The 17,215-nt window shown below is 43.1% G+C and overlaps 1 protein-coding gene across 1 annotated transcript in view; it reads right to left on the bottom strand.

Annotated features, from left to right (window-relative positions):
* Window positions 1-964: 964 nt before the first annotated feature.
* Window positions 965-17,215, bottom strand: part of hectd2 (HECT domain containing 2) — a 34,212-nt gene continuing 17,961 nt past the window's right edge. Inside the window, exons 15-22 of the mRNA XM_063875504.1 lie at window positions 15,535-15,599; window positions 15,240-15,333; window positions 13,465-13,539; window positions 10,769-10,856; window positions 9,746-9,852; window positions 5,055-5,170; window positions 4,033-4,176; window positions 965-3,426 (exon numbers count right to left, since the gene is read on the bottom strand). Coding sequence (XP_063731574.1) covers window positions 3,306-3,426; window positions 4,033-4,176; window positions 5,055-5,170; window positions 9,746-9,852; window positions 10,769-10,856; window positions 13,465-13,539; window positions 15,240-15,333; window positions 15,535-15,599 — 810 coding nt within the window. The 3' untranslated portion in view covers window positions 965-3,305. The remainder of the gene's footprint in view (window positions 3,427-4,032; window positions 4,177-5,054; window positions 5,171-9,745; window positions 9,853-10,768; window positions 10,857-13,464; window positions 13,540-15,239; window positions 15,334-15,534; window positions 15,600-17,215) is intronic.

Here is a 17,215-nt window from a genome sequence, read left to right as displayed (position 1 = left end):
AGGACTCCGCTCAGTCAGCCGGACTGCGCTCCTATTAAAAACAGATAATGGTTGCTTGTCAGCAGCAGAGAGCCGCCGGCCATGGCCTACATACTTCTGTTTGTTTAATGATGATAAGAGAGCTCAAAGTAGGCCACCCCCCCACAGAGCGGGACACAGGCAGGGGAAAGTGAGCCATCTTTGAGCATTAATTGGCGAAGGAGGGAGTGTAAAGGTGACAGTTCATGACCAACACTCACTTCAAGTGTGCAGACATTAACAGCTAAGACTTCAACTTCCTGTTCCCTCGTCTGGATGGTTTTTCTAATGTGTTTGTGTGTTTTTATCCTGTGTTACAACTCTCAGGCCGCACAAAGTTAGAAGACGCGCTCAGGATTTAGCGAGACAACATCACATTAATTAAGATAGAAAACAACAAGTCCAGGGCGAAGGGACGGGATCCAATCAGAGGGAGAGTCCGCAGGGACTGAGACACTATGGCTTAAACAGGTCCTGGGGCACTGGCCAGGTGTCCCCAGTTAGGCTGATTGGCCTCCTTAGCTCCACCCTCCTTTGAAGACCTGTAACACACATACACACTCACAGGCAACAGGTTCTGGGGCTGTCACATCCCATTTGAATGGCTGTTGCTAACAAGAGTCTAATTGAGAAGACACGCCCAACATCAACCACCTTTAGCTTTATGTCAGGATAACAACCAAAAACACATTCAGAAGACCATTGACCTCCAGACCATGGGCCAGAAAGTGGTAAAATGTGGAGTGTTTTCTGGGTTTTAGGTCTCATCTCTGGAGCTCTGTACCCAACCAACTCTCCCCCTTCCCCCTCCCACTTCAGCTGTGATTGTTAGCAATCACAGCTGAAGTGGGAGCAGGTGGCGTCCAATCAGCTGCAGAGACAAGGATGATCCGGAGGAATGGGAGGCACAGAACCACCACTGAAATGCATCACACACAGAAACAGATACTGAGGAACATTTATTAAATAATAATACAGACACATCAACAACACATGACCGTTCTCTACATCTGAAACGCTGTCTGCACATTTCAAACATCCAACACGCAAACATAATTACATCTCAACAAACCAGTCTGAACTATTTTCAGACTGGTTTTATTCACTGTATAACCCGACACAGCTTGGTCCCATTAACACATTCAAAACACTCTCACGTTGTCCCCTGCCTACATCATGTCCCATGTTTCCCGTGCCACTGAATGTCTTGTGCTGACTTCTCGTCCACTCCACTTTTACAGTCGTGATGTGGACGTGGCATCGGACAGACGAGCTGCTCCTGGCTCCTGCTGCTGCTCTGGACTCGTCCTTGCGTTTGAGAAAGGATCCATTGTTGAATAAGCAGCTAGTCAATGAGTGACCCAGATCAAACTGAGATGCTTCTCTGTTGCTTGGTGATGTCCGTATTTTGCCAGTTCTGTCTTGAAAACTCTCCAGTCTTGCCATGGCAACCCTATAGGTCGGTGCAGAGGGTTTGAAACCGCTGTGAATGTGACAGAGAAGCTAAGGAAAGCTTCACTAGAGGCTCATTTCAGTTGCATTCAATCAGGTCATGCACTTAATCTGCCCTTTGCATTTTCTGCCTGGGTAACAATTGCATTTCAATGTACTCTGTGACAGTAAAGTCAATGCATTTTAAATTACACCAGTACGAAGCCGATCCTAAAAGCTAAACTTGCTGATTTTAAATCCAATGCTGTGTAAAAATCTGCACAGCACGGTCACATGATTCCACGTCACCACCGCTAAGCTAAAGGTGGCTAACGTCGGGCGTGATGCTGTGTTAGCAACCACGGTTTAGACAGGAAGTGCTAATTAATGTCTGGGTTGTTTTGAGGACTCATTCCTGCACCACTCTAAAGGCCACATCTGATAACCCGTCAAACAACAACATAAGACCTTCATGTTACAACACAAGGTCAGGATTAACCAGAACCAACACCTAACCGCCAGTCCTCCGCTCTGGTTGAACCTCACCCTCAGATCACAACATTTAAAACACAAGGAAATATTTCTGCAGCGGCCTTTTGTTTACCTAAACAGGCAGCAATGTCAACAACAACAATAAGAAAGCGTCACAACGTAAGACATCCACATGATCCCCCCAGCAAAGCTTGACATCCTGCAAACGAAGCTAAATGATATAAAACACCGTGCCTCCAAACAAATATATTTACAGGTCGCTGAAGCAGTAAACAGGAACAGCAAATAAAACAACTCAAATCCAGAAATGTCATCATGTGTTTCAGAGACGCTGCTTTTACCGCTTCACAATATTTAGCTCTGAGTTTGGATTATTTCCCTCGCACTGATGGATGTAATTAACATGTTTTAGCTCCATTTAGTGTCCAAACTGACTTTGATTTCACCACCAGTATCATCATTATTCATTTAGAAATAAGATAATGTAAGACATAACGTATTATTATTCATTAAAGAACTAAAGTAAATAATAATAATCATCATTAAACTTTAACTTGTTATTAATAGTTTTTTATTTCAAATTCTAAAGAATAATTATAATAATTATTATTCATTAAAAACAAACACATTTAGATTAATAATAACACAATAAAAAGAGTGTTGTTGTTGTTATTGTTATTATTGTTGTTGTTGTTGTTGTATGTTTAATAATAATTACCTGAGCAAACTAGCAAACGATCATCAATTAAAAAACGGACCTTCTGTGAATTGCTGTGTTTCCAATGGTGTGGGAACAGAAATATGAAATACCTCATCTGAAAAATATGATCATTACATTTTCTGGAAGCTGACAAAGAAAGAGCGACATCTCAAAAACCTAAAAATGTAAACTACAACGTCAGGTTGTTTCGCAATAATAGCCGTGTGCAAATAAAATAAATTCTGGGGTGTGTCGCGAGCGGGAAGTTTCCAGCTTATCTGCTGCAACACAGAACCACACACACACACACACACACACACACACACACACACACACACACACACACACACACACACACACACACACACACACACACACACACACACACACACACACACACACACACACACACACACACACACACACACACACACACACACACACACACACACACACACACACACACAGCATTACAGTCCATAATAATAATGTCTGACAATAAAAAGCACACATTGTAAAACTCCACAATCTGATCCACCACCACGTAATGTGCACTGTGGTAGCGGTGGCCGCTAGCTAATTGTGTGTGTGTGTGTGTGTGTGTGTGTGTGTGTGTGTGTGTGTGTGTGTGTGTGTGTGTGTGTGTGTGTGTGTGTGTGTTCGTTCACTCCAGGCCGAAGCCCTCGGCGTTGGAGATGGCGATGGTGAGTTTGTGTTTGAGCTCCTTCCTGTTCCTGTACGGAGGCAGACAGATCTGGTTGAAACAGGTGTGAGAGATCGGCAACCTGCAGACGGGGGGGGACAAAATAATAAGAACACTGGTTTTAAATCAACATTCATTTGTCAAAGCTTACCAGTGATATTTAAACACAACTGTTCACAATTTTTATTTTCGTAATTGTGAAATTGGCAAGTTAGTAGTTAGTAAGTAGAGAGTTAGTAAACTAGTTAGAATTAAAGGTAATTAAGGAAGTAAATATGGACTGTAAAAGTTGGTGAGTGGGTAGGTTAGTAAGTAACCAGGTAAATAAATAAGTAAGTAAGTAGGTGAGTATGTAACAAACAAGTTCTTAGTTGGGTAGGGAGTTGATTCGTTACTGTAGTTACTTAGTTATTTAGCCAGTTAGTTAGTTAAGTAGTTAGTAACAGAGTTAAGCCGTTGGTTGGTTGGTTGGTTGGTTGGTTGGTTGGTTGGTTGGTTGGTTGGTTGGTTGGTTGGTTGGTTGGTTGGTTGGTTGGTTGGTTGGTTGGTTGGTTGGTTGGTTGGTTAAATTGTGTTGTGGGAAGGTTTTCCGTAGCAGTTTAAACATCTCTTCCACCACACATGTTTCGATGTGTATTTCCAGTATTATTTGTGAAGCTGCAGATGACCGAGCTGAGATGGAACCCACCAGTCCGTGGAAACGTCGATCTTGGAGATTTTGAAGTTGAGGTCGGCCATTCCTCCGACGGGAACGCGGTCACTTCCTGTAGCGAAGTGGAGCAGCTTCTTCTGCAGCTCCAGAGGGAAGGCCAACACCACGTCCCAGAAACACCTGGGGCGACACAACATATGCAAGAGATGAGTTCTGCCGGGGGAGAGGAGTGCATATCTCTGTTTGTGTTAGGGTGTTTCTAGAATGAAAGGCTGAGAACAAACAGGCAGACAGGGTTGTGTAACTGGCCCGCAGCTGCTGACCGACAAGTGCTGGCTCGCTCTCCTCCCCTGCTGCTGCACTCAAAGGAACCCAAGGACGTGTGTGTGTGTGTGTGTGTGTGTGTGTGTGTGTGTGTGTGTGTGTGTGTGTGTGTGTGTGTGTGTGTGTGTGTGTGTGTGTGTGTGTGTGTGTGTGTGTGTGTTTTTTGTTTGTGTATGAGAGAGTGAGAGTTATTACAAAAGGAATGTCTGAGCGTTAATCTCAGTCGGTCATCACTTCCTGTCACTTGAACTGAAACTTTGGTCGGCTAACGAGAAACCAACATGGTTTCTCATTTTCCAAACAACAAGATCAGAAATACTGATACTGAACTAACTAACATACTAACTAACATACTAACTCACTCACTCACTCACTAACTAACTACATACTTAGTAACTAACCTACCTACTTACTTAATTACTAACTAACGTACTAATCAACCAGCTTAGCTTCTAACTAAATGAATGACTTGCTTAATAACTAACAAACCAACAAATTAACTAACTATCTGACTTATCCACTAACTCACTAACGCGTTCTTTCTTGATTCCTTACTTACTAATAAGTGTCTCACCTACTGCCGTTATAACTAACTCATTAACAGAACCAGCTGCTGCTGAACGTACTTCAGTACATAGAGCATGGGAGTGTATTAAAGGAAACCTGAGGTGGTTTATTGAGCAGTACGTGTGGCTTCCTGCTCAGTGACAGTAAACAGGAAGTGGTCGTCTCACCGTACGGTGGAGTCGGTCTTGCTGTACCCTTCGTACTGAGCCGCTTTCTGCAGAGCGCTCATCTCCAGCTCTGGGCTCCCACACACCAACATCTCCACCTCCTCTGGACGCAGCAGCTGAGGCCAACACAGGAAGAAGTCAACACACACTCCTGACACACACTCCTGACACACACTACTGACACACACTACTGACACACACTACTGACACACACTACTGACACACTACTGACACACACTACTGACACACACTCCTGACACACACTACTGACACACACTACTGACACACTACTGACACACACTCCTGACACACACTACTAACACACACTCCTGACACACACTCCTGACACACACTCCTGACACACACTCAATACACCTCAGACCCCACAACCCAGTGTTTGTTTTAAATTGACTGCAAAAATGGGTTTCAAAATCTTTGTAGGTAAGTAAGTAAACAAGTAAACAATGAAGTAGTACTGTAAAGTAAGTAAGTCAACAAGTAGTGAAGTTAGAAAGTAATTAAGATAATAAGTAAGTACAAAGGAAGTCCAGTAGATCTGTAAATAAGTTACGAGTACAAACGCAAGTAAATAAGTAAATAAGTAAATAAGTAAGAAGGTAAACAAGTAGGTAAGTTAGGAAATAAACAAGTAGGTAAGTTAGGAAGTAAATAAGTAGGGCACAAGTAAGATAGTAAGTATTAGGTCAGTACTGTAAATAAGTAAATACGCCGGGCTACAGAGAGAATGAGGAAGCACTTTCTGTAAACAGCTGGGTGAACGCAACGTCTGCTTTTAGCAATTTCCACCAAAACACAACCTCCGATAAACAAGCTGTGAGGAAACAACGCCAGAGAGCCAGTAAATGAGGAGACAGGAAGCTGCGCCTCGCCACAGCAGCTGATAGAAAGTCAAGATAGGAGTTTCAATGCAGGGACCGTTTCTTAATTACAACGGAGGAACAATGACTTTATGAGAAGAGAGCCACACGAACAACCACCATCTGAAAACACAGGAGTGAGACAGACAGAGATCCTCATAGAAGCAGATCAAAACTCATTCAGTGTTTACATGCACAACTGTTTTGACTCTCTCACACACACACACACACACACACACACACACACACAGCGTTAAACTGATAAACACACAACCCCTATTATTACATCACAGCCTGTCTCAGCATGCCCTGAAACGTCACACAATGAGGACGTGATTGAAGGCTGATGCAGACAGACAGACAGACAGACAGACAGACAGACAGACAGACAGACAGACAGACAGACAGACAGACACACAGACACACACACACACACACACACACACACACACACACACACACACACACACACACACACACACACACACACACACACACACACACACACACACACACACACACACACACACACGTATATCAGCAGGAGAGGACTCTTTAAAGTAGAGACTCTACATACTGATATACACCTGAACATCAGCAGGAGAGGACTCTTTAAAGTAGAGACTCTACATACTGATATACACCTGAACATCAGCAGGAGAGGACTCTTTAAAGTAAAGACACTACATACTGATATACACCTGAACATCAGCAGGAGAGGACTCTTTAAAGTAGAGACACTACATACTGATATACACCTGAACATCAGCAGGAGAGGACTCTTTAAAGTAGAGACGCTACATACTGATATACACCTGAACATCAGCAGGAGAGGACTCTTTAAAGTAGAGACACTACATACTGATATACACCTGAACATCAGCAGGAGAGGACTCTTTAAAGTAAAGACACTACATACTGATATACACCTGAACATCAGCAGGAGAGGACTCTTTAAAGTAGAGACTCTACATACTGATATACACCTGAACATCAGCAGGAGAGGACTCTTTAAAGTAGAGACACTACATACTGATATACACCTGAACATCAGCAGGAGAGGACTCTTTAAAGTAGAGACGCTACATACTGATATACACCTGAACATCAGCAGGAGAGGACTCTTTAAAGTAGAGACGCTACATACTGATATACACCTGAACATCAGCAGGAGAGGACTCTTTAAAGTAGACTACCCAGCAGTGTAAAACCACTTCCTGTGCAGCAACATGTTGAGTCACAGCTGAGTAGGAAGTGACAGGATTTTACTTTAGAACACCTTTGACCAAACATGGAGCTCCGGCAGTGAGTGTTGTTTGCTTCCTCTTTACTCAGACGGTATCTCTGCTGACAGCGGGCTGACCATGCCGTTGTGGGCTGAACATCGGAAACCCTGACAGAGTTCAAACGCTGCTGAGAGAACCACACACACAGCAGAGGCACTCTAATACTTTTGGATTTAGTTTTTACTTTTTATTCTTCTCACGACTCTACAGGTTTACAGAAAAACTACAATATGTAATATTAATAAATAACCAAAGAGATCAAGAGTAAAGAAATAAATATAAAGGAGGACTTTCCTTTCCGTGGGAGGAGGTTGAACAGTTCAGCTGACCCTGTTCACACACACACACACACACACACACACACACACACACACACACACACACACACACACACACACACACACACACACACACACACACACACACACACACACACACACACACACACACACACACACACACACACACACAATCTCCTGCATGGATCGCTCTGAACCCGACTGTTAATGTGACCTGAGACAATGTGGGGCAGGAGCCAAAGGTCAGAGGTCACAGTGCTACTGTTCACATAGAAACACCTTTCTCTTTTATTCCGCTCAGAGAGGCCCCGCCCCTTAGCCTATCACATACAATGTGTTGAAGCCCTAGCCAATAGGAGCGTGAGTGTTCCACAGTGAGGTCACAAGGTTCTGGGAGGATGAAACCCGCAGAACACACCACAGACATCACAGAACAGGGTCTCTTTAAGGCCGTTTTTTCCACTGATCTCTTTGACATTCAGTCCTCTCTGCTCGGAAGGGGAATCAAGGTTTAAGATTTAATGCAATGACGTCTGTTCAAGTCATCTCTAGACGGATAGAAGAATCAGGATGACTGTATGAGGAACTCTTTATCTCCTAACGCAACAAGGCCTAACAACAGCTGGCTCTCACACGGCGCTGCACCTTCAAACTTTTAACCTCGTGCTCATTCAGCCTCCTGTGCAAACGATCGTGGGTGGGAATAGAAACCAACAGCCGGTGATATATCTTTCAGAAGCTCCAATCAGACAGGGATACTGTTCAAACAGACAAGTTCCTCTTTGTGGTTGATGATGCAGCCATAACAATCTGAAACTGAATGTGTGCAAAACTACCAACACTAATGACAGCGCAGCCCCCTCAAAGAAAATGTGATTAACAGTTATTATTATTCGTGTGGATTTAGACTTTAACGCTACAATCTATATGGTTTTACAGAGTCACTGTCATGACCTCTGCGTAGTCTGCAGTCTCTTCCTCTGTGTGTGTGTGTGTGTGTGTGTGTGTGTGTGTGTGTGTGTTTATTGTTTAAGAGGGTCCCCATTAGCTGTCACCAAAGTGGGACAAGCTAGTCTTCCTGGGGTCCAAACACAAACATAGCAATACAGCAGATACAAATCGTACTTCCCTTACAATGAGAATCTAAAAGCAGTAAGTTACAAACATCATCAGAAACGATTCAGAAAAAGTTATCACATTCATTATTGCGTTCATACAGCAGGTACGTCCATTCCCTACTCACACTTTTAAATTCTCAGATGGTACTTGAAAGATACTTTGCTATTCAACGTACGTATATTCAGTGGGCAACTATTCCAGTGACTGATGGCACGATAAATAACTGTTCAACACATTTAATTTTGGACTTGGTAAATCATCTGGCCCTCATTAGCTGACCTAGTGAAATGAGAATGAACCGGAGTACATCTGACAGTTTGGTTATATCAGAAAACGGGTTGAGAAGAAAAAGACAGCGTGTGTGTGTGTGTGTGTGTGTGTGTGTGTGTGTGTGTGTGTGTGTGTGTGTGTGTGTGTGTGTGTGTGTGTGTGTGTGTGTGTGTGTGTGTGTGTGTGTGTGTGTGTGTGTGTGTGTGTGTGTGTGTGTGTGTGTGTGTGTGTGTGTGTGATTAAAGGAGTGCAGACAGGTGTGTGGGAGCAGAGCGTCTACAATCCAATCTTCTCTGCTATAAAACTCCGCCAGCCTGACTCCTACCTCGTGTCTCAAGACCACCTCCAACATTGGGCCCTGTCCCTGCTCCTCCTGGCTCTTTCCCTGCGCTCATCAACTCGGTCAGACCTCCGTCCCCCTCTCCCTTCAACACCCTCTAGCTTTCCTGGCGCAGACCCCCCTGCCTACAGCTCAGTAATATCCATTCCACTCCATTATCGTGCTTCAAACTCCTGCCTCCAGTCTCTGCTCTGCTCCTGGGATCCTTGCTAGCCCTAACAGGCCCTTAGTGGACATTTGCACATGTGAGACTTTATCGTGAGCATGCAACATGTCCAAACCTAACATGTAACACCATGTCTACCTACACAAGAGGATCAGGGCCAAATGGGAACATTTCTGGGGAGATCTGCCCAAAAGTTCAGAGGAAAAAGTCAAAACTTCTGAGGGAAAGAAAAATCGGAAAAGGTTGGAATCCGACTTTTATTCTCTGAACTTAAACATAGAAATCACTACACACACACACACACACACACACACACACACATTGGGGACTCACCATGAGTGCATCAGAGGCACACACACTGTGGAAGCCGTGGAAGAAGGCAGCAAACTGTTTATAGATGGATTTATTGAGCAGGAAGTCGACGTAGAGCTGGACGTACTCTGTGCAGAGGGGGGAAACACAACAGTGATTTCTTTAATAAATATTCCATTACGGGCTTTTACCCTCACAGAGGCACCGAGCTGGAGCGGGAGCAACAGGGGAAATGGAAAATTAGTTTTAATTAGAGGAATTAAGTGTGTTTTCTCCACTTCAGGCTCATAAAGAGAACAGAGAGGCTTTAAGCCGAGCGAGAAGGAGAAACACATGGAGGATTTAAGAGGCATTAACCAGAGCTGGGATGTAAATCAATATGATATACAGTATCAGACTAGATTCTGGATGGGTGTGATTTCCTGGATTTAAAGGGATGTCATTTCCTATTTTGTGTTTTCCATTCGGATTAGATTTACTTTATTCAACCCAAAAATGTGGTCAAGTTAACAGGTTTGAAACACAAGATGTAAATTAGATAAAATACATTTATAAATGAACAGTACATCAAGAGAAGAAAATACAGAGTTGAAAGGGGAAATAAATAATCCAAATCTAAAAAATACTGAATAAATTACAATAATCTTTTCTACTTCAGACACAGAAAAATAAATACAGCACGAGGCGCTAACGTCACTTCCGGTCTAAAATCAGAGCGAAGGAGAAAATAATAGTGTCTGCTGAGTCATCTATTGCACCTCCAACAACAAATACATCCAGAGTTTCTTTACTTCCTCTCCAGAAAAAAAGGAGAGTAAAAGAAAGGATCAGAAATCTCAGTCTCAGTGTCAGCCTGCTGCCGGCCACTCGTCCCCCGGCAGACCCACCGGACATCCATCCCCTCTTTATTCTCCGTAAGCTGTCTCTGCCGTCTCACGGAATCGATAGCAGAGTATTTGATTCCAGGCTGATGGCTCTCTCAGGTATGAAGGTGGTGTGCCAGTGTGCATGCTTTAACGACTTCCTGAGTCACGGCGCACTCACCCTTCCTGTTGTGTTTGGTCACGGGGATCTTGTCTCCTCCAGGCTTCAGGTTGTGGGATTTGACCACGCCCATTTCCTCCTGAAATATCTGCAAACACACAAACATACACACATGAATCAGGTCACATCAGGGCACACACACACACACACACAGCATCAGGAGTCCTTCAGGGTCAATAGCTACTGCAGAGTGGAATAATGCTCATTTAAATGCATGTTTTCACCAATATTGTATTTGTTCATACCAGTAGGTTCCCTTTAGTGTTTACTTCCTGTCTGTCTTCTTCTGCTGTTCCCTTTAGTGTTTACTTCCTGTCTGTCTTCTTCTGCTGTCCCCTTTAGTGTTTACTTCCTGTCTGTCTTCTTCTGCTGTTCCCTTTAGTGTTTACTTCCTGTCTGTCTTCTTCTGCTGTTCCCTTTAGTGTTTACTTCCTGTCTGTCTTCTTCTGCTGTTCCCTTTAGTGTTTACTTCCTGTCTGTCTTCTTCTGCTGTTCCCTTTAGTGTTTAGTTCCTGTCTGTCTTCTTCTGCTGTTCCCTTTAGTGTTTACTTCCTGTCTGTCTTCTTCTGCTGCTCCCTTTAGTGTTTACTTCCTGTCTGTCTTCTCCTGCTGTTCCCTTTAGTGTTTACTTCCTGTCTGTCTTCTTCTGCTGTTCCCTTTAGTGTTTACTTCCTGTCTGTCTTCTTTCTGCCGATTAATATGGGTGCAAATAGTCCCTTAATCAAAGCGACCTCCTTAGCAACAGCCCGCTCTCCTTAGCAACCGTCTTCTAGTGAAAATTAACGACCTCTGGAATGTCCAAATTAACCAATCAGAATCGAGTATTCAACCCAGCCCTGTCATAATGTCTAAGATTGCACAAGACAAAAACATACGTTTTCATAAACACATTTTGTGGATTTTGAAAACGTGTTATATCTTAGTTTTTTAAAGTCAATCATCGAATCCCAACTTTATGATTGAAACTCTCTTGTAAATAGACTGAATGTGTGGTCGTGGGAACAGAGAGGTTAAATGTACACTACCCTGAGGCGGGTGATCACATATACAGTGTATTATTAAATACAAACCCTGCAGGCACCACTGTAGCTTTATGTTTAGCATACAGTCAGGAGGGGGAATCAAAATATGTGTCAACAACACTTCGTATACATGAATAATGTTTGGATTTAGGGTCAGAAATAGGTCTGGGTTAGAGGCTATAGGGACTGCTTTATGTCAGTGGAAGCTCTTGCAGGACAAACATGAAAATACAGCGTTATAAATACAGGGAAAGAGACGCAGACGAATGAACAAACACATGGAAACAGCAGGGATTCACAGAGTGCTGCAGGTCAGCGGGTTCATCAGCACCACAGAAGTGTGACGGGTGAGCCTATAGCTCACACTGCAGTTAAAACAGCACCTCCAGTCAGGCCTCTACACGCTGTTCCTTCTCACATATGTTCCGGCGACCCAAATAATTCCATGAAGCCTTCCTTTGTATCTGGTTACTACGGGGACTGGGTGACAAGCTGATTCAAAAACCTGCTGCCGTCATGACATGGAACCACTTGTTTGAGACTGAAGGTAATGTTCAATGATGACTGGCAGCCTTTAAGAATAGAGTGGTGCAGTGATAAAATGTAATCCAGTCACCACGGCTAAGCTAAAGGCGGCTAATGTTGGGCTATAAAAGAACTACAGCACGGTCACATGACTTCAGGTCACCACCGCTAAGCTAAAGGAGGCTAATGTTGGGCTATAAAGGAACTACAGCACGGTCACATGACCTCACGTCACCACCACTAAGCTAAAGGAGGCTAATATTGGGCTATAAAGGAACTACAGCACGGTCACATGACCTCACGTCACCACCACTAAGCTAAAGGAGGCTAATGTTGGGCTATAAAGGAACTACAGCACGGTCACATGACCTCACGTCACCACCACTAAGCTAAAGGAGGCTAATGTTGGGCTATAAAGGAACTACAGCACGGTCACATGACTTCACGTCACCACCACTAAGCTAAAGGAGGCTAATGTTGGGCTATAAAGGAACTACAGCACGGTCACATGACTTCACGTCACCACCACTAAGCTAAAGGAGGCTAATGTTGGGCTATAAAGGAACTACAGTACGGTCACATGACCTCACGTCACCACCGCTAAGCTAAAGGAGGCTAATGTTGGGCTATAAAGGGTTAGTTCCCTTTTTAACGATACAAAATGCCTTGTCAATACTTACTAACAGCTTTATGTTGCAAGGTTCAATGTATTTGCATATTTGACTTATTTGCTGTATGACGTCAGTGGGGCACATCCAGATCAACCTCTGGTTTACATTTAACTTTATTAATATCACACAGCAGTGACAGCAGTCACAGCGGGCTGTCAGCACCCTCACACTGACATCTGTGAGAGTGTGTGTGTAGATTTGAAATGTATCACAAAACTAAAAGCCTTGAAGAAACTAAAACAAAGATACTCATTATCTTATTTCTTTAAAGATTCCTTCGTGTTTGTGACATTTATTGTGTGCTTTAATTCATTGTAAAAAGGCAAGACCTTACTTATCAACCAAAAACACACTCAGAAAACCATTGACCTCCAGACCAGGGAACAGGAAGTGAGGGAATGCTGACTCATTTCCAGATTCCATGACTCATTCCTGCACCACTCTTTGAACCTCTAAGCTTTTGAAAGCATCTTGATACCTGGAAGGTGAGGTAGAAGTCTTCCTCGACGTTTCCCTCGTAGTTCAGCAGCTCCCCCAAACCGTGAGCCAGCTCCTGCAGAGATCGGGAAAAATATGAAAAACATTTCAGACCACATTATAGCTTTCAGAGACCGTATTCCCTCTCCTGTAGTGTGTTTGATACGTTTTAGTGCATGTAAATGGTCTGCAAAGACTAAAATCCCTGTGTTCCTCCAGAGGGAGTTTCTTCATTCACTGTAGTTTATAAAAAACTAAGTGATATTACTGCTTTTAAAGAGTGGTGTCACTTATGAAAGACTCTAAGCTCCCTTTGGCTAACATTCATTTATTCTATGCATAATGTTTGAATAGATTGCCTGTCTGGGTTCAGGCTGACCCTCCTGCAGGCCTCAGTATCTGATGTCCTGCTGTCACGTATCCTCAGGGCTCATTTTAGCACCCCACAGTGTGTGTGTGTGTGTGTGTGTGTGTGTGTGTGTGTGTGTGTGTGTGTGTGTGTGTGTGTGTGTGTGTGTGTGTGTGTGTGTGTGTGTGTGTGTGTGTGTGACCTAGTTGCACAGTGAGGAAGGTTTTGGAGGTGAAACAGCTCGAGGATCAGGTCACTTTGAGCCATGTTTCCCTCCATGCTGCTGCACAATACAGGGGAATTGTTCTATTTGTCACCTGTTGCAAAAGAAAAGGCACTACTTTCTGTTTCGGCAGAATAAAAAAGGTGCATTGGGGTTCAACGCTTTTCTAAGATGTTGTAAGTAACTGTTGTGTGTGTGTGTGTGTGTGCTATGACATGTACATGAGGTGAGTACAGCGTGTACAAGTGTGCACATACATTGGCATGCAGGGGTGTGATGGAACATACTGAATAAGAAGCGAGGAGGTTTCCCAACAGATATCTACTATGGAGTGTTTACATCAAACATATGGAGATCTTCTGATAGATATAATAGCATATATCATATTCTAAAACATGCTCAAACTAAAAAAGGTATCTTAAGAGCCAAGCAATGCATTCAAGTCACATCGCAAATTGGTGATTGATGTACAAAAGGCACCCAGTGAGACTCTACTGGAGAAACTGTAAAGTAATAAACACAGTTATACAGAAAGTGTCTCAAAGTGTTAAATACTATGAATATTTTCTCAAAAACTAGAAATAATAATGCCTAAGAGGATGCAATTAAAACTACTGCATATTAGAGTACAGAGTAGAAATGGATGTAGAGGTTTGGACTCCCAGCTAACACAGCTGAGTAAATGATCGGCTGGGAGACTCTACTTTAATCTGCCAGCAACACATGCAGTTAAATTTAGACTCTGCAAAGACCGGGGTCAGAGGGATGGGGGATGGGGGATGGGGGGGGGGGGGTGAGAGTGAGCGAGCAGAAATCAGAAGTGAACCTTAGGCGCTCTCTAGTGGCAGAGCAGAGAACAGATTTGAGTTTGAGCTCTGTAATGGAGCCCTGTTCTGGTCCTTTTCAGGAGTCTGTCAGTCTGTAGTGCCTCTCCTGTGACTTCTTTTAAAAGCCAACTCACGACCAGCCTTTTTATTCAGGTTCCTTATTATTGTACTCTTTTTTTACTCTAAGTGTTCTGCTGATTTATTCCAACATTGTTTTGATTTTCTTATTTTCTGATTATTTTATTTTGGATTCATTTGTATTTCTGGATTTTACTCTTGTTCTGTTATTATTTTATTCCTTTGATTTATTTTATTGTAGTGTTGTTTTTATTTGTGCTTATTACTGATGCTTTGGATTTTGTCGCTGAGGCACATACCGGCATGATCTGCTGCAGGTCGTCCAGGGTGGCGGTTGCCATACCGACGGATGCGTTTGGGTCACATGGTACAGTGGGCGGAGTCAGGAGCTTCCTGTGAGGGAAGTCACATGATCAGCAAATTGAAAAAATAAGTACTTAATTACTTTCCTCTAGATTGCATAGAGGAACACACACACACACACACACACACACACACACACACACACACACACACACACACACACACACACACACACACACACACACACACACACACACACACACACACACACACACACACACACCTACCTACCTATAGCAGTAGAGGGGGAAGTGGATATCCAGAGCGATGCTGTTGTAAACGGCTAAGCCCATCAGCTGAGAGCACGGGGGTTAAGGAGGAAGTCTGTTTTACTCCATATGACATCATCCTTTAGAACATCATACTGTATTAGAAATATAGAGACCACAAAGTAGAAGGTATAAAATATTATTGATTTACTTTTATATCTCGTGGCTCATTTTCTCATAGACTTGAACACAGTGTGGAGTCGCCCCCTGCTGGACGCTAGAGAGGACGCAGGTTTAAGACTCCACTTTCCCCCCAATGTAAGTAAGAAGTAGTAGTTGTAGTAAAACATACTTGGAGTAGAAGTAGTATTCGTAATATAAGTAGTAGGGTTGGGGTTAGTAGTAGCATTTGCAGTAGTGTATTGAGTTAGTGGTATTCTTAGCAGTAGTATTTGGAGTATAGGTATTATATGTTAGTAGTAGGGTTAGTAGTAAGAACTAGTATTCTGTAGTATTAATTGTAGAAGTATTATCTACAGTAGTAGAAGCTGTAGTAGATGTAGTATTCATAGAAGAAGACAGACACACACACACACACACACACACACACACACACACACACACACACTCAGTGCTCTTAGCTGCCACATGTGGTGACCATATGTGGTGTAATTGTATGTGTAAGTAGTTCTGTGTGTGTGTGTGTGTGTGTGTGTGTGTGTGTGTGTGTGTGTGTGTGTGTTCTGAACCCTACTGATTACAGGTAGGCGACACACACAAAAATAAACATAAACGGTACAATTACCAGAACCATTAAAGGTCATTATGAAGTCACACACACACACACACACACACACACACACACACACACACACACACACACACACACACACACACACACACACACACACACACACACACACACACACACACACACACACACACACACACACCATATCAAAGAGAACACTTCTCTTTATGGGACAGCGTGAATAAATCTCTCTCTGTTTCACGTTATCTAGATCTTGTTTTAAACCCGCTTCCTCTCGGTTTGCCCGACTGGTCCTCAGTGTTGTTTGTTCTAACAGCTACTGAACAAATTCAGCAAACAAACAATCCACCTCAAGCTCATTTCCTGTTGAATTAGCCGATTGACAGAGTTACAACTCTATGGGCCACAGAACAAACACAGAAATGTATAAAAACACAAGAACATTGCAATAAAAAGATCCTTAAATCAAATACGTTCAGTGCACGTTGTCTTTCTGTCGCACATTTCACATTAGATTTCTTATGTTTAGTAAACATGTTTGAGTAAAAGATTGTACGTCGCACTAAAATGAATATATAAAAAGGTGCATATTGTAATGTGGTACACACACACACACACACACACACACACACACACACACACACACACACACACACACACACACACACACACACACACACACACACACACACACACACACACACACACTAGTGGTGTAATGGTATTAATAAAGATATGAAATATAAAGTGTAGTGCATGTTTGTCTCCTTAAACTTTAAAGAGGCTCAGTTTAAATTAAGAGAAGCTGCTAACAGGAGGAGCTAACACACATGCATCAAACCTCCTCTCCGCAGTGTTTGTCTTACACTATCCATGCATCTCTCTCTCTCTCTCTCTCTCCCTCTCTCCCCATCTCCATAGTGAGGCGACG

The sequence above is a fragment of the Eleginops maclovinus genome, chromosome 22 (genome assembly GCF_036324505.1).
Source record: "Eleginops maclovinus isolate JMC-PN-2008 ecotype Puerto Natales chromosome 22, JC_Emac_rtc_rv5, whole genome shotgun sequence".
In the NCBI taxonomy this organism is placed as follows: Eukaryota; Metazoa; Chordata; class Actinopteri; order Perciformes; family Eleginopidae; genus Eleginops; species Eleginops maclovinus.
The sequence above is the reverse complement of the archived record's forward strand: the minus strand, read 5'-3'. Positions and strand labels throughout refer to the sequence as shown.